The 22,144-nt window shown below is 41.7% G+C and overlaps 1 protein-coding gene across 10 annotated transcripts in view; it reads left to right on the forward strand.

The window, feature by feature from the left end:
• The window catches only part of PTPRT (protein tyrosine phosphatase receptor type T), a 405,976-nt gene that overhangs the window by 197,240 nt on the left and 186,592 nt on the right, over positions 1-22,144 (forward strand). For all 10 annotated transcript variants that reach the window (XM_072350259.1, XM_072350261.1, XM_072350264.1 and 7 more), the window contains exon 7: positions 4,924-5,217. In XM_072350259.1, coding sequence (XP_072206360.1) covers positions 4,924-5,217 — 294 coding nt within the window. The remainder of the gene's footprint in view (positions 1-4,923; positions 5,218-22,144) is intronic.

A 22,144-nucleotide genomic window follows, 5' to 3' on the forward strand; every position in this document is an offset into this window, starting at 1 on the left:
TTCCCATGTGTATGGCTGTCTATGGAAGCAGGGCAAGAAAAAGAACAGTACCCAGTATTAACCCAGTATTAACTCAAGTAGCAATCAGCTACTTTCCCTCTGCTTTTACTCTCAGATCGGTCTCTTCTATCCCTGTTTAAAAAGCAGCAACATTCCATGGCTTCAGTTTTGCCAATTAATTTTCTTGAATCTTTTGTAGTTGATGTAAGCTGTTCACAGAAGAATTCCCTTCTGTCATGAGATATTTGCATGAAGTCTCAAAACACCAAAAAGCAAAAAACAGCCATCCAATTGCAACAGCACCCCCCAAAAAATAACATCAGCAGTGTGCCAATTTGGCATAGAGCATTTTTTTACTATATTATAGAAACCAGAAGCTCTGATTTAGAGCAAAGCAACAAACAAAAGAAAAACCTCAACATTCTCCTGTTTTCACGTCTCAATTTGAGACAGCTTCTTTGGCAGTTCCTTTCTGGTGCCTGGGAGAACAGTGGAGGTTTTCTAAAGGTCTCTTGGTAGAGAGTGCTCTTTTCCTTTGGACAGATCAGAGATGTCATGGTGAAGGAACTTCAGCCTTCTTTCACAAGGATTGATACAGCAAGATCTCAGCTGGGCTCCTTTTCAGCTTCGTGCTCGGGACTTTTTCTTAGTGAGGAGATCATTGCTTTTCATCTGGGGTTGTAGTGGTTTAGAATAGGCGTTTAGCAAGGGCTTGTTCAGGAATTGCCTGTTTTCTTAAAGATGATACATACTTTCAGACAGAATTAATGCAAGTGACATTCACTGCAACATTTAGATAGCTCCTTGGTTGTCCTCGTGGGTATTACCTCTTCTATGATTATCTCCATATGGAATATAGGCAACAGGTTCTGTTTGTATTTAGTAATGGATAATAAAATTAATGGCTTTAGCTCTGTTCCAGTTAGGCTGAGCGTGTTTCTTGCAACTGTATTTTCAAACATTTTTTTGCCACGTCTGCTTCATCGTATGCTTCTGCCAAAAGGGAATTTTCCCCTCAGTTCTATTTGGCTTTTGAACAGGCTGCTTAGTTTTCAGCAATCTCATCTTGCGTTTTCACACAGGGGTTTTAGATGTGAGAGGTAAGTTGGGCTGAAGTTGGCAAAAAAAGAGTTCAGAAAAAGCACTCTGTGAAATAATCTTAATGTACCTCTGGGTGCATTTCCGAGATGAAAGTCATTGCTGATTGGGGAGTATTTGTCACACTGCTGGGAGAGCAACTGCGTGCCTTTTACTTGAATGATAGTCAATCTAGTACATTTTACAGTTGCTTATACATCGAAGATCTACTGATCTACTACTTAAAGGATTACCCAGCATCTCCTATGAAGATAACTGTAGTTTCTTTCACTGCAGCAATCAAAATCGGTAACATTACATGTTTTCCTTGGGAGTTTCCATGAAAAGCTCCAGAACTGTTGAGACCTCTACCAAGGACCGATGGACCAGCTGCTTCCTGCCATGTTTCTAACAGACTTGTTGGTCTTTTCCAACATAACATTTTCTTACATCATCTTTATGGGAGAGAAAAAAAAAATAGCGTGGTGAAGGTGTCTCCAACAAATAATTTGTCTTCTATAATATTGTTTTCCTTCGTGATTGATCCCAACTGACTGAGCTTAGCAGACTTCTATTGACTTTCTCCATCTTTTGGTCCACTTTACAGTGTTTTACCACTGAACTATACAGATAACTGGAAAACTAAGTATAGAACGTAAACTCTGTTCTCATTTCAAGCTTTTTCACCCATCCTGCATCCAGTGCTTTGTCACAGAGCACTTGGTTCATCCTCTTTTCTCTCCCTCATTTTGGAGCCCTTTGAGCTCGATTAAAGCAATTGCTTAGAATTGTCAGGTAGAGAAGTATTCCAGTAGTAGGGTAGAGATACCCAGAAGCAGTTGCCCAAGAGTAAAACGGGTGCTGTATGTGAAGTGTTTCTCTTCTTACGGAGGGCAGAAGAGTACACCCTGAATTCCATCACTGGCTGCGTGATTGGAACTGCTTTGTGTGCAGGGGAAAATCTATGCGTGTTCAGTAACTCTACTTTGGGCTTGTACTATATATGTCTTTTATTGGAAGAAGTCATCTAGAACCCTCATTTCTGTGTCCATCCTGGGACTGGCATTCAGGCTAGATGCCGTCCCAGTTGCAGCAGCCCAGTTCAAGATGTGCTCTTCCCTGAAGAGTCTGCAGGAAGAGGGATAAAGGCTGAAAGGGAGCAACATGGTGGGCAAAGCTTGCTATATAAAATACTGGCTGGATGGATCAAATGAGGCTTAAAATACTGCTGATCCCAATTACATGTGTACAGACCCAATCTGTTTCCCTGTTAATCGAGGTCGCAGAAAGGTTTTAATTACAAAGGGAAGCTGTTAGCATGAGGCTGGTCATCTGTAACTGACAAGTGGGTTTGGTTATAATGGCCAAAAAAAGGTCCTTATTTATGTCCTAGTTGTGCTAAATAATTAATAACTAAGATCACTTGCACTAGTTTGGCAAAGAGTGATATTGAAAAGTAGCTTCCTGTCCAGTTGGTGCCAGTAGGAAAGAGCCCATTATGTGCAGTGAGGTGTTATTGAGTCTTGAGAAATCAAAGTTACTGCTGCTCATCTTTTGCTTCTTCAGTTTGGAAAATGAGAGCAACAGTTTCAACTCCTAATATTTCAATATTCTCCAACATCTCTTTCTCTAATGTTATTAGAGAGACAAAAATGAAGGGGCAGATGAAAATGGAAACCCTCTTTTGGTGGAGGGGAGGTGGTTTAGATCTGTCCTGAAGTAGACAGTGAATTAATGCTGAATGTCCTCTTAATTTAAATTGCTTTGGCAATATTAGTTTCTAAACTTGCTAGACAGGACTTTAATGTCTGGTTAGCAGGACAAACTGTTCTATTAATTAAACTCAGGCCCATAAATCTGTTCTAACTGGCAATCAAATCCCAGAGTAACCTGGATCATGCTGTTGTTGAAGCATCACCAGCCCAGGAGAATGATGCTTAATATTTCATTTGTCTTGTGCTCAGCTGTAATGTGACTTTGCAAGATGTCATTTTTTGCACTGGGAATAGAAATCAGTGAGTCTGTCTTTTAATGCTCTTGCACCAAGAAACAAGCAATAAACAATTTAAGATTTATAATGATGTGATTTTTAATGATAATGTATCAACATGCATTTCTTGAAAACAAGTTACTTTATTTTTAGAGAAATAACTTTACTGCATCCAAATATAATCAGCCTGACGTTTCATACTGGGGGACAAAAATCTGCCTGCAGGTAGGGGAACATTGCAGAATAAAAGCAGAAACAAACTGTCGTGCAAAGATTCAGCTTGTGACAACAGTTTTTGTTTTGTTGGATACCTGATTTAATTACAATTCAGATTGGTGCTTTTTTGGAGGTAGGATGTACAGCTGATGCAATCAATCTCAGACAGCATAGCTCGTTGTGATTAGATAGCCAGAGGAGGTGAATTAGGTAATGTTTTAGTTGGTACTTTTGTATAATAGTGGTTTCTGTATATTAGTTTCTCTTCACTCAGTGGATGTTAACCTGCAAAACTTCTCTGGAGGAGAAAGTGCTCTGTTCCTCCATCCCGTGGTGCTCCAACTCCTTTCTTCCCCATTCCCATGGTTCTGCCCTCTTGCTGTTTCCTGCGCTCAGTGAGGAATCAGCTGTGGGAGTTGCAGGGAGTGGAATAATTCTCATAGGGCTATAAAATTAATGTCGTGATGTAACATTCATAGGTTTCTTTTTTCTGAGAGAGAAATGTCCTTTATGTTGCCTTGTTTTCACAAGAGAATAGGTTTTGTGTCCTCTGGGCTGAAGGCAAACCACATTAGAGTGTGGCAGAGCAAAAGCTAAACGAAATTAATGAAATTGCTCATAATTTTGCACAGTTCAGCTCGGGTTTTCAAAACCACAAAGCATATGCTATTCATGTGGCTTCCAATACTCAGGTGTTATTTACAGCAGAGGGAGGGATCAGGCAGACAGGCAGGCAGAGCTCAGGAGACCATCAGTGGCTTTCGTCACAGGGTGCTGCTGAGCTATCTGTGCTTGTCTTTGCTTTTCTATCACAGAGGTTATATTCAGTGGCTGGGTTCCTAGTGATGCTTCTCAGACATCTAGGCACTCTTCCAAGTCTCACACAGACTTTATTTGGGTACTTCTGCTCATGAAATTAAGCAAGCTTCACAGTCAATCCTTGGTGCCTTTGTTTTTCTTAGCTCTGAGCTACCAAAGCTCGCAGTCAGTTTTAGTGGTGCCTGGAGTGCAGGACCACTGGAAGATCCCCAGTGTTTGTAACTGCAATACCTTCTCAGACAAATAGGCAGTGCTTTCACTGCTAATCTGTCCTGTTTTTCATGTTTGTTTGCCTCTATAAAACTACGGAATGAACAAGTGATTTGAGTTTTCTGCTCTTTGCTGCTTGTGTCATTTTAAGCATTGCACAGGTATGCTCAATCTGTGTTATTTAAGACTTCTTTTCCTCCTCCTATGTTCTATTGACTGCCATTATTTGTATGCGTAAAGGTGGAAATAAGTACAAACCTTCTGATCTTTTAAATGTATAACTGTTGTGCTTTATATTCTCAGCAGAAGTTGCTTTGTAGGCACTGTATTTTTGAAGCAATGTTTCTGCATTGGTAATGCTACCAGTTGCATTAATACAGCAGTGCAAGGGGCAATAACTTCAAAACAAATATGGTGCCTTTTTATTGTTTTATTTCTGTAAAGGAATAAATTCTTTTTATGAAAGAATATTCCAAATGAAAGATTTGGTAAATGACAGGAAAAACTCAGTAACTAACAATGGATCTGGGGGCAGATTTGCTTTACAGGTGGAAATTCCATCCTTTTGACAAAACGACCTCAGGCCTCTCATGATTTCTTTTTGTCTACAGAACCCCCAACTCCTATTGCCCCTCCTGAGCTGCTGGCTGTTGGAGCCACCTACCTGTGGATCAAACCCAACGCCAACTCCATCATCGGAGACGGGCCCATCATACTGAAAGAGGTGGAGTATCGGACGACCACTGGGAACTGGGCAGAAACCCACATTGTAGACTCTCCCAATTACAAACTATGGCATCTGGATCCAGATGTGGAGTATGAGATCAGAGTGCTGCTGACTCGCCCTGGAGAAGGAGGCACAGGACCACCTGGACCACCGCTCACAACAAGGACAAAATGTGCAGGTAGTGTTTCTGCTGCTTTCCAGTACTGCATGGATGTTTTAGGTTGCTTACTGATGTATTAACAGATGGGACTTCATCTGTCCTTCTTGTTGATGTGCTTCTTTGGAGATCTGAATGAACTTTATGGATTTTGATATGCTTTAGGTATATTTTGCCTTTTTATCCATGGACAAGGGTTTGAGAGTGTTGTTTTTATCCATGCAGTGTGTTTGCTTGCAAGACTTTCTTCCACAGGGTATGTCTGCTTTCTGTTGAAACCAACAAGCAAACGAGAGCTTTTCAACTGATTCTCCAATAGGCAAATAGATCTTAGGACTTGACTATTATCACATTTTCACCCTGCAAGTTTATAGCAAAATATGTGTTCTTCTTAAGTAGAAGCAGTTCAGTGTTGGCTATTCTGTGCAACAGGGATAAGCGGTAAGCACTGAATTGTTGGGATATATTTCTGTGTTCTATTTGATTGTGCTGATTGTTCCTCTACCTTCTGACAAAGAAACCTATTTGAACACTGCACAGTGTCTTCCTTTTTGCTTTTCATATTGGAACAGATCAGTTTTGATCCGAGGATAGGAAAAATCTATCTTCTTAAAGCATTTTGGCCTTTTCAGTAAAAACTAAAGGATCATAAAGGATCACATTCTTCATGTTTCAGGTATCACATTCTTCATGTTTCAGGTATATTCATCCCATTTTCATAAATGAATCACTAGGGAAATCAAGAATAGTGCTTCTCACTGACTCTCACAGCATAAGTATCCCTAGCATCATCCTCTTCCTTTGCCAAAGAAGCCTGTCAGGTTGAGAGCGCAGGGCAGATCTGGGGACACATCCCTACTGCCTTTGCTTTTTGTGTGGCTTATACAGCAGTGAACATCTGGAGTCTCTTTAAGACGTTTTGATTGGGAATAAAAATAGAAAGGAAACCTTAGCATAAGGATGTGGCAGGTAGGTGTTGCTATATTCAGCACTTATCCATTGGCAGAAGACAGATGTTTGGAGGCTTTTCTTCAGTGGTATGGATGCTCTGCTGGCCTCTTTGGGAAATGGGCACATGCTGTGCTTCCAGCTGTCCTCATTCACTAGTGTTGTGGTCCTGTTGGTGTCAAGTTTTCTAACCTTCAGCAGAAATAACCTGGCGCAGTGCATTTCCATGTGGAATTATGACATGCTGAGGTTGGGTTTCTTGCAGCTTTGCAGGCAAACTTTCTGCAGCAGCCAAACCTGCAAACCTGTCTGGTGATACTTTCTAGGTAATACAGGATTTAAAAAAAAAGTGGTTAACTTTGTGCGTCATGATGGCTTGTACAGGAACCCAAATTGCTCAATTTCTTGCTCTGAGTATCAACTGATGTCATAAAGGATGATGTAGATAATCTATTAAAATTGGCTAAGTGGTGCTACTTGCTGTTTTCCGTCCTAGTTTGCTAATGAAAATCTTACTGGAGAAGGTCATTCTGTTAATATACGTTGCAATTTAGAGCTTGTTAAGGCTGATGATGGTGGCATTTATGTTTTGTTTAGGGCACTGGGTGGGGGAACTTGTAGCGTGATCTTTATGGGCTCGAAGGAAGGAAGAGACCTCCCTACTGTCTGAAGATGTGTGCCTTCTAGAAAAGGCTAACTGAAATGATAGACAAGAAAACATATGGTATTTCCTGATTTTCATATGTGGTGGTAGGACTTCAAAATAACCTATTTCTAGTATAATTATACAAAGTTTTCTTAGTAAAGGCTTTCAGAAATGTACTGAATGAAGAAAGCAGCACTACCGCCTTGGTTTTCCTTAGAGCACCCAATGAATGACATCAATTGAAATAGAGTTGTTGTTTTCTAAATAGTTCAGTGATGAGCAATGCCACTTTTTTTTCAGCCCATTGTTTTCTTTTGTCATCTTGTTTTCTTAGCAAGGAGGGAAGTACCAAACTCCTACACATTTGTATGTCATCAGTAAGTGGCGAAGTGGTCCTGTTTTATGTTGTTTGCAACAAGTCTTGCTTTAAATAAGCAGAAATAATAAAAAGAAGATTTTATTAAACTAGATAATATCTTATTTTTATAGCAATATATTTATATATATATAATTTTTTATAATTTTTTTTATCCCACCGGTGGTGCTTTTGCTTTCACACAGGACGGTATTGCAGGACTTCATTTATATTTGATATTTAGAAATGATACTGAGAAGTAAGTCCTACCTTGCTTCCTTCCAGGAAAAAAAGCCAGCTGTAGGGAAAGGGCAAACCCTGCCTTTGCAAATAAATGATTATTTTTGTTGTTTTGTTTGTAATTTGTTTCCATAGGCTGTGATAGGTCCTGACTTGGGGTATGAGAAGGTTAAATGGTCTGGCAGTGGATTGGCAGTCAAAGGGAAGAGACAAGAGGACAAGAGAAAGACTGCTGGAGGTTAAAACCAGACACAGGGTTAAGGAGCAGTTAGAGGAAAGGATGATATCAAATGTCAGGTTTTCTCCCCCCCAAAATAATAGGGAAGGGATAATAGGGTCAAACTAATATGTCTGAACACAGCTCCCAGTAATGATCTGTTCAGCACCATCTTCTGAGTGAACTGAGCAACCAAAATGTCTGTTTGTGGTAAAGCCACCAACATTGAGGTTTTACAGTTTCAAAAACATTTTGTATTTATTTTTAAGGTGATAACTCCCCTTAAATGGGAAACATTACCTGTTGATGTTGAAAAATAACATTTGGGGTTGCTATACTGTTGCTTTAACCTATTTCAAGCTTACAGAAACTCTAGAAAAACATAGCTGATAGGTGGATCAAAGAACCACCCACATGGCATATGAGGTGATCTGAGAGTCCTGTGCAATGAATCTGTAGGTGCTGTTAAAATCACTGGTTGACACGCAATTCAGCCTGATCCTCCCTTGGAACATCAATCTGTAACTAATGTAAATAGGGAACTTAATGTAATTCTTAGATCCGCTGTCTTCTGCAGCTTTAAGTGTGGACAACTGGGAAAATAGGTGCTTATTTAGCAGGCATGAAGATTTTTGGATAACGCTTTGAAAGAAAGAAAACGAAGCAAACAACAACAAAACCCCACACACATTAGCAGTGAAAGAAAACCTTACTTCTGCTACTTGTTGTCTGTTTTTATTGGTAAATGTTCTGAGGGACTTTCTACTCTTACTGCACTAGACAAGACACAAGGCTCAGTGGCACATGTTCCGTTCATGTTTGGTTTTTGCTATATTCCCAAAACAAAGGCTTGTATAGCACAATGAAATGAGTTGTTCTTCTCTTGATAGCTTCTGTTCCCAAGAGCCACAGAGCCCTGCAGGTGAGCTGCTGAGGATGGCACAATCTTACATCTACCTTTTGATATGTGGATCCTGTGAAGCCTGTGGGACTTGTACCTGTTTGAGCGACTCTGTCCGTGAGCTGCAGCGTTTTGTTGATGATTGAAACTTTGCTTTCATTCCCCCTCAATAGCCTTTGGCATGGCAGCTGGAGAGATAAGAGTAGACTTATTGAAATATGATATTCCTTTTTCTTGATCCCCAATTTGTGCTTGGAAACAGTCTGATGGTGTTATTGAAAGTTAGGGACTTCATCTTAACGGCTTAAGTCCTTTTACATGAGAGATGATGACTTTCTCTGTCAAATTGATTCAATAGATAACGCACATTTCTTGGTTTATCCTTTTTACCTCCTCACTTCCTAATTTTTGGGGAGTAGAAGAACAGCATCTACCCTTTAAATAGCAGCAAGAAAGGGCGTAGTGTTTCCTGATGACATGCACTTTGTGGCTGTGGGCGTGCTGGAGTGCAGCAATTTCCTCATCTGTCAGGTTTTAATTTCTTGTAGCCCATAATAGGTACATTCAGACCTCCTGGACAGTGCAGACATGGTGTCAGTTTGAAGAGCTGAGTTCCATAGGAAGAAGTTGTGTTTCTGTTTTGTTTTTGTGCTGTAGAGGTGTTGCTGGCTGCTGGTGCCAGGGGTTGTCCCAGGCAAAAGGCGTCTCTTGGAGGAGCTACCAATACCAGGTTAGAGATGCACCAGCTGTGGAAGTGTGGTCAAAGCAGAGTGACACCATTCAGAGAACAGAGGATTGATTGTATGTAACTATTGAATTATGGTCACTAGAAAAGAACTGAGGAAAATACCATCAACCAACTGTGTTGTCTGAGCTATAATGAGGTGATGACTTGCAAGGAACAGAAAGAATCTGGGAGCAGGGAGGGTGTGAACTGAGAAGCAGGATGCTTCACAGTACAGGACTCTTGAAGAGCCAAATTGGAGTATGGCAGGTTACCTGGGTAGGCTTGAGAAGCACAGCCCAGCCAAAGTTCAGGCAGTACATTCAGTGCATTGGGAAATGATAGCGTGCAGAGGAGAAGCTGGGATTTACTGCGGGAGTGCATCAGCATGGCACAAATCTAAGGCTTGCTTCTAGCAGCTCCCGAGCCTAGCAAAGCGTGTCTCCTTTTGCCCTGAATCAGGACACATGTGGTGAGGAAATTTCTTTATCCTGATCCTGCAGGAGATCAGCTTTTGTCCCAAGGCGTGTGGATTGACTACCCTTATCTTAGTCTGCATAAATACTTCCATGAATGTAGAAGCAGTCATGATAGGGTTTTGGTCTGGAGTTTGTTTTTTTTTCCAGAGGGATTTTGCTCATGATGGATTTAAATTCTAGGGATTTATTTCATTTTATCTGCAAAGGCAGTTTGTTATCCCCAAGTGGTTTTTTATTTTTATTTATTAGTCTGAAGTCTATTTATTCATTTCCACATCCCCCTGTTTCTGCTTGGTGCCATTGGTGTTAAATTTAATGACTTTCTACAATGGCGTTTGAATATAGCGCTACAGAATGAATATAGCACTACATTCTGAGTGGGCTGGCTGGCCAGCCTTTCAAAAAGGCACGAGGCTTTCATAGTAAGAGGAGGAGATCTTGCTGGGGATGGGACCGCATCTCTTTTCCCATAGGAACGAAACCTACCTGGCACCTTTTTCCATGCCAGCTGTGTTGGGACACTCTTGATATTCCTTGTCTCTCAAGTCCCATCTGGGTTTCACTCTGAACTGACAGATCTGAAGAGGTGGAAATGCAAAGAGGGGAGATAATGGTGCTATTCTCCTTTTTCAGCTCACTTAAAGAAGGGAGAGCAACGAAACAAGCGGATATTTGGTGCGCTGATAGCTCCTTTCCGCTTTGCTTTCTCAGCTTCATTTTAGCATCCTCAATTTGAGGGTCTCTTCACCGCACGATCCTAAAAGTGCCATTGCACAAAATGGTATTCAGGGGTTTGTGTGCAACCAGAACTGCTGGACCAGCGTCACCATTTTACACCAGTTGAAAGTCGGGCCCATGATTTGCACAAAAAAAAAAGGGCCAGGAGTGGGGTTGTGTTTTTTTTCCTGATTGTCACTCAGTCCCCTGTTAAAAGCAATTTATGGAAATTGCATGGTGTCTTTTAGTCTTCAGTTAAGTGCCATCTCTCGTAAAATTTCATCCCTTATTACCATATTATTACTGCTTCTCTGCCTTTTTGAGGGTGCGATGAGATGATCATTTCCAGATGTCGCTTTATATGAGAGTGAAAAGCCCAGTTAGTGGGAGGAAACTGGAACGGAGAACACTGTGTGTGTGTTCCTGTCGTGCCTGTGGGAAGCACTGAGCTTCCACTGGGGAGTGACCCAAGAGAGGAGGCTGTTTTTCCTCTCTATACAGTTCACATTGTGAAATGACAGACCCCACACTCGCAAAGCATTCATGAAGCTCTGTGTTTGTGTAGTCATGAACCTACCTTTGTCCTGGGACTAACGCTGCTTCCTGCTTACGTGTCTCTTTCTGCTTTTCTAAAGGCAGCTGAAAAATAAATGCCTTTTGATTCGGGAGGTTTTTGATGTACGCGAGTCTGCATGAAAAAGCACCCAAATAATATGAGATGCTTAGGGTTTGTATACCAAAAGTGCCCAATTTTAAACATTTCATAGAATAAAAGGCACTTTAATTGGCTTTTTTAGAAGCTCTAGCATGTAACACAAAGGCAAGGTAGGGACTGAACTGAATAGAACACTGCATCTTTAGCCTCACTTTACACTTGTAACCCTGAGATATTTGTAAAACATTTAGAAAGTCTTTTGTTCCATACATTGTCAATTGCTTTACATTGCCATGAATATTTTACCCTTTTAGTTTTTCCCCACTGAACGCTGAAGTATTGAGGTGAGTGTGGCTTCCTGCCCAGTGCTCTCCAGTTTACCCCTGTCAGCTGGGATGGTGCCTGGCATGTGAGAGAAGTGGGGAAAAAAGAGGTAGAAAACCCAAACCAAACATAGAAATACAACTGATCCCTACTGAGGAGAACCAGCAGGTGGAGCATGAGAGTGCAGAGCCTTTTATGTGCTGGTGTGTGAGTTTACCTTCATAAGTACTTTGCATTTTCATTTGGTTCTCACCCTGGTTGAGCTTGAAAGTAGGATAAGTTGGGTTGTGGGTTTGTCTGTTTGCATGGGTTTTTACCTCCTCTTTTGTTCATGGATGCTTCTATGATCTATTACTTTATGGCGTCTGAATATGACAAAGCCAGGAGTGAGCCAGACTTGTCCTCCCTCCTCAGAGGGTGTCAGAATCCCTCAGTATCTCAGTTTGCATTTTGCAGGTGGAGTAGCAAAGACCCCGAGTTCCACAGTCTTTGGATTGTGGTGCAGTTTGATTGCCATGGGATTGGTAGGAGATGGAAGCTTTGTTGCCATCTTAATTCTTTGTTATTCCGCTGAGCTCAAAAGTAAGTGAAAGGAAATGCTTTCACCTCCTTTAAACTTAATCTATAAGCTTTTAGCTTACAAAAGCTTTTTATTGTGATTTAATAAAAGCTGTGCTTCTAAAACATGTTTAGTAGTAGACTGTTTTTTGACTCTAGACATTTTCAAGTAGGCCATAGCTGTGACCATATCAAAGTATTCAGATGTTGCTGGAGAGGCGTACAGGCCTGAGCATCATAATCAGCCTGACAGTTGTTATTACAATGTACTTCATTCAACATCCACAAATCCTCCTCTTAGCTGCCAATAATCCTTCAAGTATTAAACTAAAATCTTGGTGCAGAAACCATTGGAAAGGGATTTACGTGGAGACCACAAGTGCCAAAATAACAAACTCTGAAAACCTCAACATAACAGCTTTCTCCCTGTGGCACTTGGAAAGGTTTTCCAGCATTTACTAGAAAATGAAGAATGTGCAGGAGGGAAGGAGTCCTTGAATATATCCAGATCTTCAGAAGCTGATTTGTGAGTAAAGGAAGGGTGAAGAAAATATTTGGTGAGCTTGAAAGATTATTTATCAAGGAAGACTCTGTATCGAGGAAGTCCGTCCCTTTGGAGATGAAGTCTTACAGTGATCTATTTGTCCAACGTGGAATTTTTAAAGTATGTTTGGTTTAGTGATGCTTGTAATAGGTAAATTGTTAGTACTGAGTTACTTTTAATAGAGAAGGGAGTGAGGCAAAGAAACAGGACATCAGCTACAAGGCAATGCAGCAAAGGCAAACTCAGGTAGCAAATACTATATGTGTTGTGATGATTGTGAGCATGGATTCTCATTCCTCCACAGGTTATCGTCTTCCTTCTTCTAGATCACCCTAATTTCAGTGAAGAGATCATGAAACACAGACATGAAAGCTGAATTTTGAAATACCTGACCTAAAACCCACAGAGTAAAACTCAGCCCTCTGTGTGCTGCCTGTGCTCCTGCTTGTTCCAAAGCGGTTTTCAGTCGCTGCTGGTTTCAATTTGTGCTGTGCATGTGTACTGCAGATAGCCGCCTTCTGCCAGCGTCTTCCTACCTTCTCTTAAAGGTTTGTGCAATGTATAGCTTTCCCTTGATCCAGCTGGCACAGCAGAGCAAATATTTACTTCTTTTCCCACAGAAGCAAATACCTCAGTGTAAAAGAGCTGGAATTGCATTCTGTGCAAACAGGTGTGCAAGCAGTACAGCATGCTACAGCCTATCAGGAGCTGAATCTCCCAAAGCTCCTGCACTGCTGCAGCAAAGCAGGGCTGCAGCCTTGGGCTGCAGTCTCAGACTGCAGGCAGTTCCTTGTACTGAAGGGCTGCACCTGGGGGCTGCTGGCATCAGCAGCATCATGGTGTTGTTGCTGCCTTTTCTCTGGGACATTGGGGGTCCCTTGGGAGTAGAACGAGGTGGTTTTAAAAGCAAGCACTGTTGAAAGAGGGGAAGGCTTGTTTAGGTTGGATATCAGGAAAAACTTCTTTACAGAAAGAGCTGTTAAGCACTGCAATAGGCTCTCCAGGGAGATGGTTCAGTCACCATCCCTGGATGTGTTTAAAAACCATTTGGATGTGGTGCTCTGGGACATGACTTAGTGGAGGGTTGTTAGAGTTGGGGTAGTATGGTTACGTTATGGTTGGACTTGATGATCTTTAAGGTCTTTTTCAGCCTGAGCAATTCTATCATTCAGTGATTGCTTAGATGTGTTAAGCAAAGGGTACGTTTCCAAAAGTGCAATAGAAGAACCTAAAATGAAAGCAATGGGGGGATATTCTCACTGTACTGAAAAACACTCTAAGAATTGGTTTCAAATCACAGGCTGTTTCCAGGGGATGTGTGTGTTCTGAGCTGAATCACTTCAGTGCTGAGTTTCTTTGTGCAGGAATAGGGGTTTTTTGTTGTTGTTTTTCCTTCTGATTGGAGCAGTTTGCTACAAAATATTTACGTTCACCTGAAATTTTATCAATCATTTCACTCAGAGACAGTAATTAAAAATGAAGAACGTTCTCCTTGCGTTCACCCTTAAGCCATGTGATAGCCCTGAGATCCTTGGACCAACTCAAGTGCAACACACTGCTGGCAGCATTTCCCCTTTGCCTTCTCTGTTGTTGGGATGGGGTGTCTGCCATGACCAGTCAGTGTGGCCCTGGCACAGCCAATCCTTCTTTGTTTTTCTGGGAGGGCACAAACTCATTTTTGGGGTAGAAATCTCAATTCATACAGCTGTAGCCCAGCATTTGTTCCCTTTCACAGCTGGCCCTAGCGTATATCTAACAGCAGTAAGGTATCTTGTTTTCCTATGCATGTGGCAAGAGAAAGTGATAGGAGTTATAGAAACACAGAACATACCTGAGTCTTAACTGTAGATAACACAGATGACAGTGGAATGAACTAATATAAAGTCAGTCTGCTTATGTGCAATGAAACTTAGTTTGTCTAGCAAAATATTTCAGTGGTGTTTGACTTGCAGTTTGTGTGGCCACCATAAGCATTGGCACATGTGCAAATGTGCACATGTTGGAAGTTTTGCATAAGAAAAATGCCGTGTGAGGTTGGTAGGTGTGAGATTGAACCTGCATTTAAATATCCTAAGGAACACTTCGGCTTCATGAAAATAATTATTTTAAGGAATGGATAATGAGTTTTGTTTTTGCAATGCACTAACCCTCATTCACAGCATGAAAAATAACCTTGTGTATAATTCTGCATCTCTTTGTCCCTAATTGCTGCATTGATTCCTCAGTTTCAGATCTGGAAGTGTTAAGTCTTCACAGAAGTACATATGAAATCATACAAACAGTGAAATAGAAGAGATCGAGGCATTATGCTATTCATGTTATAGAAATATTATGTATTTTTTCTCACAGGAGTAATAGGAAGACTAACATTAGAGCAGCATGATGCCACAGCCCAGCCTGGGGGAGGCATCAGAGGTTTCTGGTGTTGCATCCAAGATGCAGAACCATGCATTTGTATTTCAAGCCAAAACAGCAGCCCTGCTCTGGGAAACAGGGCACAACAGCTGTGGGGCAGGCACTCTTTTTCACTGCCATCCAGGAACAGGACTGTGACCTGGGCACTCCAAACCCAGTGCTGTGGCTGAAGCCCTGCCCTGGGCAGTCTGTATTGGAGGTGGGGGATTCCTCTGAACCGCCAGCTGGGGGAATTCAGGGCTTCCAGCTATTGCATTGGGAATGGCCCATCATTGGAAATGCTTGTGACAGGGTTTTATAAAAGAAATCTCATGCAATTGCTTCTATAAGAATATGGAGAGTTAGACATCCGTATGCATTTTTGTTTTCTCCTCTGTCTCTGCCTCATTTCTAAGCAAATTCTGCCTGTGAAGCTTTCATCTGATTCAACCTTTCCTTTCAAATAATATTTTCTTCTGTCCCTGATTTCTAAAATCAGAGTTGAGTTTTCTCTTACATGACTGAAATCGATGCCCTCCGGTCCCTGCAAACAGCTTGCCTGCACTCGGTGATGGTTTTCTCTCTGCTGGAGTGCCTGTCCTCAGTTAGCTGTCCCACTTGGCACGGTCACTTTTATCTGTTTAACCATTGACAGTTTGATTGCTCAGACCTTTCCAGTTGTCAGCAAACCTTAACAGTTACCCCCTTATACCAACGTCTGTTTGACCACGTATTTTCCATTGCGGGTAAATAACTCTAAAACCAAGTTATACTCCCTGGGGTAAAGGGGGAAAAAAATATATCCAAGAAGGCATGATTAAAATGCTGCCTGAGTGACAGACTTCATAAACATCATGAAGAAATCTCCAGTATTCTCCACTGCAGGATAAAAACGGCCACACTGTGCATGGCAGCTGCATGGGATTCATGAAATGCCATTGCTTCAGATAATGTACTTGAATGTGTTGACAGCTTTGAAACCTAAATACCTTCAAGGGTTTATGAAAAAAATCCTACCTTGGGTTGTCCCCTGGGTTAAGGACCGGGGCACTGGTGGTGTATCACCTTCAGCATTTCCTTTCAATCGGTCTTTCTCAAAGGAGTCAGGCTGAAAAATAGCAAATTGTAGCCTGCAGCCGTCCATCTGTTCCCTCCTGAGAGCACGAGGACAGTGTGAGATGCTCTGGGCACCCTTCACACAGCTGCAGGTTGCCTTCTTGTGTATTCAGAGCACGGAAGGAAAAACAACAACGTGATCGGATTCTGGGCGGCAAAGCTGAGCGATTCCCAGATTGTGTTGACAGGTCTATCCTTAAAAACCCTTTCTGCTTTGCTTTTGTGATTTTTATGACAGTTCTAGTACCATTGGTCCAAAGAGCTGAAAATTTTGGAGTCAGAAACCATCTATCTGATCTGCCACTCCCTGCATCCTACAACCTCAGGAAAATTGGTCTGGTTTTGTTTTTAAACCTTCCTTTTGCTTATGCTTTCATGTGTATTTAACAGTCGCAAATGGATGATTTGTTCTCCATGCAGAAACCACAGGCACTGAGCTGTGCTTCGAGGCTGCCATCTACATGCATCCTCTCTTCTGCATTGCTCCACTTCAAGACTGAATACATTTCTGTAGTGGTAAAACAAACAGCTTTTTCCCTTTGATGACCGCAAAGATATTTGGCTGAGGAAGATGGGAGCACAGTGTGTGCTGGGTGCACATCTAGTTCTGTATGGAAGGCAAGTTGTGGGGCAGGCAGCTAAAAACTGCTTTGTTGGTTCTGCTGCCTGTTTGTCCTCAAGTCCAGCCCCAAAAGAGTCAGCAGGTGGTGGGATGTGCTGCCCCAGGACTGTGCTGGGATCAGAGTGCTGCTCTTTGTTTGCACTGCAGGGCTGATGGCAGAGGGTCTGGTATTTGCTCCTGCTGTCTTGGTAGAGCACCAGGAGCATCTTTGCTGCAGTGCTCTTTACCTGGTTGCAATTAGCTCAAACAATTCCTTTGAGCTTCCTGGGCTTCTTGCAATGCTAATTGCCAAATCATGTAGCTTGCAATAATTTTAGCTCTACTTACACTAAAATATTATCCTAGACTATCTAGGGAGCCTTATTCTGTGTAGTATGTTGTCTGCTTGAAAGGAAGCGTGGGAGCTCAGGAACTGTGCCAGTCAGTGTGATCTGCAAAGCTTTACGTTTCTTACACTGCTGAGACAACATATGGGTGTCAAGATGTACCATACTAGAGAGACATTTATAAGGGGAGGTTTGACATGAAGCTTCAGAACAGCACAGCTTCTTGGCAGCCTTTGCATTGCATTATACCAATGTATATTTATTTTTTTTTATATACAGAGCTATTATGGTATTAATATGCAGTGCTGAATTTAGTGGAGAAGAGCAGTGGATGTCTGGAATGCTGTTGAGTTCACTGCAGACACAGCAGTGCTAGGCTGAGTGCTGCTCAACTTTCACATTAACATCTCTTGCTTCTGTTTCCTTTATTTTCTTTAAATTTTATTATCTCTTTTTCTTCCGCTGAAAAAGAAGTATTTTTAAATTTCAGAGTTGAGCTGATGCTTCATCCTCATGGGAATAAGAGCTCAGCTTCTCCTCCCTCCAAGCACAGTCTCAGATCTCTGCTTTCTTTAAGCACTGTGCCAGCTTTCAGCTCTCGAGTGCCTCCTTGCTTTGACTGCTGTGTCAGGTGGGTAGTGCGTGAATTCCAGGTATTGTCCTCGGAGGATGAAGCATCACGGAATGGGGGTTTTTCATCCCGCATACTGTGTCATTTGCAAAGCCTTTGGGTTATATTTAAGCTCCTTAGGACCTTGCATGTCAGTGGAAAACACCACGTTTTCAAATAATCAAACTCTTATAACATTCCTTAGATAGGATTTCATAACTCCGGGTCAAATTGCCCGAGAACCTAAATTTTAAATATTATCTGTGTGGGGAAAGGCAAAAAACCTCTGAATAAAATGTGTGGCAATTAAACATCTAAGCAATGTCACTTGCTTAGTAGCAGCTTTGTGGAAGATCTCATTATTTGATACCATATAGGGTATTCTTTGTAATAACAGAAGCTGGATACATCTTGCTCCTGCGGTGTGTTGTATTGATGCATGTTGTCTGTGTGCATAGAAGTGCTCAGTAGAAACTGCAGTCCTGTCTTTTTGTGCAGTGGGAACCTGAACTGAACCCGGGGCTCTGAAATACTGATATAATACTAATAAATATGGAAGGAGATATAAAATGTGGTAAGAGCATCATTGAACTGCACCAAACTTTGGCAACTGGATGGATGCACTTTGTGCCCTTCTATATCCTTGAATGTGCACACACAAAAAATGGGTGCACAACCATTTCTGTGACAAAACTTGAAGACTGAAGGCTTCTCTTGTTTTCAGTGTTGCTGAGGCTGCACGAAAGAAGAGGAATCTTCTAATTCTGCCCAATTCTAAATACTGGTGTTCCGTTCGTGTTCTGTCAAATGGATGGGGCCAGGCTCTTCTTGGTGGTGTGCAGCAATAGGATGAGGAGCGATGGCCTTAAGGTTGAACATAGAAAGTCCAGTACTAACGTGTGGAATAACTTCTTTGTGTAAGGGTGATGAAGCGCTGTGACAGGCTGCCCACAAAGGTTGGGGAGTCTCCTTCTATGGAGTTATTCAAGGCCTGGCTGGATGCCCATCTGTCTGACCTATTGTAGGGAACTGCTGTAGCAAGGGTTGGACTCAACGATCTCTTGAATCCCTTCCAATCCCAGGAGCAACATTTCCATTGTAGGAATGTTAAGCTCTATATATAACGGGGAAAGTAAGAAATTTTCTATTTAACTTCCTGTGTGAATCAGTACCAAGGAGCAATTTTCTGTATATAATATCTGTAAGTATCTGTCGGTAGCTTGCAGATGATCGATCAATTTCTTTCTGGCCTTTAGCCCATTCAGTGAGTCTGTAGCATTGAGTGTTAAGAGTATTATATATATATATATGTATATATATATAATATAGTATAACATATATGCTTATATGTGAAGTGTATTAAGAGTCCTTTTCCTTGCTCCCTGGATGGGACTGATTGCAGGGCCAGCAGGCTGTGGCCTTCCTTTGCTCTTCAAACACAGCTTCTGACATCCAAACGGCAAATGGAGCAGCTTCCTTCCTTCCTGTCTCTGCACGCCGTAAAGAAAATAGTTTTAGTGAAAATAAGTGATCTGGCTTAGGTTCTAAATACAGAAATAAACAAGTCTGTGGTAAATGAGGTTTCAGTCTGACTCCTGACCCACGCGGTAACTGTGGCATTTAAAATGCAGCGCAGGTTCAGTTCTGGGTTCTCGGTTACCGTTTCTGCTATCCCGAGATGAGACAAAATGAGGTTTCATCTGGTGCAGTTGCTGGCAGTTTGAAGCGTTAACTGCTGTGGAAGAAGATTTGAAAGGCAATTTCCCTTCTCAATTTTCTCCTAAGTCATTAAAATTCATCTTTGGTTCTTGAAACATCCAGATTCTGTTCTGCCTTGTTATCTGGATTGGAGATCTTACGATTGTTCGCTGCATTGAATATCCCTTAAATTTATAGCAAACTGTTTGACACCGTTTTACAAATCGTCTGTGATTCTACAGATTTATCTTTAGAAGTTTAATTTTTTTCCCTGCCAAATGAACACTAATCTCGCAATGATCTGAGCTTAGTACTGCTGAAACCTGAAGCTTCCTCATTGCTTTCTTTACTTATTAGCATGATACGCTGCCGCGGCACTTTCTTGGAACTGTTCTTTCTTCAGGTTGGACACACTCTTGACTCCTCAGCCCTTTAGTTTAATGTGTTTTGCTGTGATGCTGACGGCTATCGGCAATAAAATGAACGGAGAGAGGGAGCGGAGTGCACAGTTCACTCATCCATGCCTCAGAGCACCTATTTGGGAAGAGACCTGGAGGAAGTTTGTCTTAGAAGTGCAGAGGAGTATAAAAATAACTGTGTCACCATATTTGAATTTAAAATAACTCTTTTTTTTTAATTCAGAAAAGCTCGTGGCAGGAGTTGTCAGGCTGTGGGTGTCAGAAGGGGGATGAATTTGCGTGAGCGGAGGCTAGAAGAATACATAGGACTTCCTGCGTATCTTTTCTTTAGGAAGCTAGTGGGGAGGGAATAGCCTTTTGTCATGCTTGTGGCACATTTTATTTTAGCTTAAGACTGCTGAGAGAGGAGAAGAATCTGGCTGTCAAGAGCAGCCTGTCTTCTCTTCCCTGCTTTGTTCCTCCAATCTTCAACTTCCACTCCTTGCAGTGTGCAGCAGAAACAAAGCTCCAGCTAATCCAGGCATTCAGCTGGCGATGCTCACTGCCATGCTCACGCTGCTGGCTTTTAGTGAATGCAATGATGTGCCTTAATCTTGTCTTCTGAAGGTTACCCTAAACCACGTTTGTTTCTGCTTGTTATGTTCAGCTCTGCAACTGTTTTTAAGTATGAACATTCTGGGGTGCACTGATGATTCACCTGGGATTTGGGAGCTGGATTTTTTCTGTCTAGACAACAACCTTGACAAATGATCATTTCAAAAAGTTAAGGTTAATGACAACACGCTTTTCAAGGTGCTCCAATAATAAATTACTAGGAAGTGAAACACGGGCACACAGTATGTATTTATATCCCAGTTTTGACACCTCTCGGTCATAGAAGAGATTGGCAACTCTTCTGTTTGTCAAGTACAGCGGGAAAGAGAGGGGATGAAGAGATTCATCTTGTTCTCTGAAGTTACTTTACGTTTCAAGGCAGACACCAAAAGAGAAGGTTAAATGAATGGTGAGAACCTCTCTTTTCCTTTCATTTCATTCTTCAGCTGTTCCTGTGATTGTACGCCGCGCATCAAGTAGCCGAAGGCCCTTCTGAAAACTCTTTTCATGTGAGAATGATGCCAGACAGAGAGCTTGTGAAATAATTACACAAAATGAGTGTTGATGCATGTTTTGACTGTGCTGCAGAAGTAATTCTGTCTTCTCTAGCTGAAGTAATTACATTTGTTTCTAAATAGAGAAAAAGAAATGGTAATTGTTAAAAAAAATATTAAAATTAGTAATAATAATAATAGATCCAACTAATACTTTATGTAGTGGCAGATAGTTGGGAAGCAAAAAAAATAATTGTTATATTAGTGGAGTCATTGTTGTGTGTTATTCATTGAGTGAAGTACTGTTATTAAACACATCGAGTCGTGAAGGATTTGTGGGTTTTACAGAATAGTTTGCCTGATGGTTGCTTTCTGTAGCTTCATGGAGAATCAACGTTTATGCATTGTGCTTGGTTAATACCAGACTTAGCATAGAATGCTGCAGGAACTCGTTAGCTGCTATTACTTTTAAATCTTTCTAAAGGCAAAGAAGGTCTTCTGTCGTTTCAACTAGAGTTTTCACCCTGGGGAGGAGCAAGACTGTCACTTGTAGTTCTATACCTGCGAAGTTTCTGGTCCGTGCACATGGCTAGAGGTGAGGCTGTGCTGTCCTTCCTTTTGGTCTGGGCTGGGACTGCCCTGTCTGACGTGGGGCAGCAGCACTGCTCTTAGCCCTCCAGCAGAACAGGCCTGCAAGTGCTGCCACTCAGTATTTCACCATCCGTCTTTTCAAAGAGATGAAAAGTGTGTGTGGTTCCCTGAGACTCAACTCCCTGAGGTTCTGGTACAAATCAAGTGATGTGAGACCTTACAGCCTTCAGTAAGGACAGGGGTTCAGTGTGTGTTTGGGGTGGACATTTCATGAGCACTCTTGGGGGAAGCCCAGGCTGTAGCTAACGGCTGAGACTTCTTGATGCTGCTTGCTGTTGGTTTTTCTGTCACAGATGTGGCTTTGCAAACAGCACATGTATGCTGAGTCTGTTGGATGTACTAGAAATCTTAGTGGTTTCAGAAATGCAGATGACCCGGGCCTCAATGGGCTCAGCATTGCTCATAGTTAGTGTGCTGGACACGTTATTCTTCATGCTTTGCTGGTGCGTGGCCTCTTGATTTTATCTTCTGTCTTTCACATTCAGGGAAACCTTGTTCTATTGACCTTAACTGGAAATTGGACTTCCACTGGAAATGGGGATTAAACCTTTTGAGATAAACTTTGGCTAGACTTTTGCCCAGCGTACTAGAGTCCTGTTGGCACATATCTGAAAGCAGAATCGCACATCTGTAATGCAGACTGCATGTTACTGTGAGTTGTTTAATGAGAGAATTTTATTTGTTGGGTGTATTGTTAAATTTAGAAGTTAGTGAAA

This window comes from Excalfactoria chinensis, chromosome 15 (assembly GCF_039878825.1).
Source record: "Excalfactoria chinensis isolate bCotChi1 chromosome 15, bCotChi1.hap2, whole genome shotgun sequence".
In the NCBI taxonomy this organism is placed as follows: Eukaryota; Metazoa; Chordata; class Aves; order Galliformes; family Phasianidae; genus Excalfactoria; species Excalfactoria chinensis.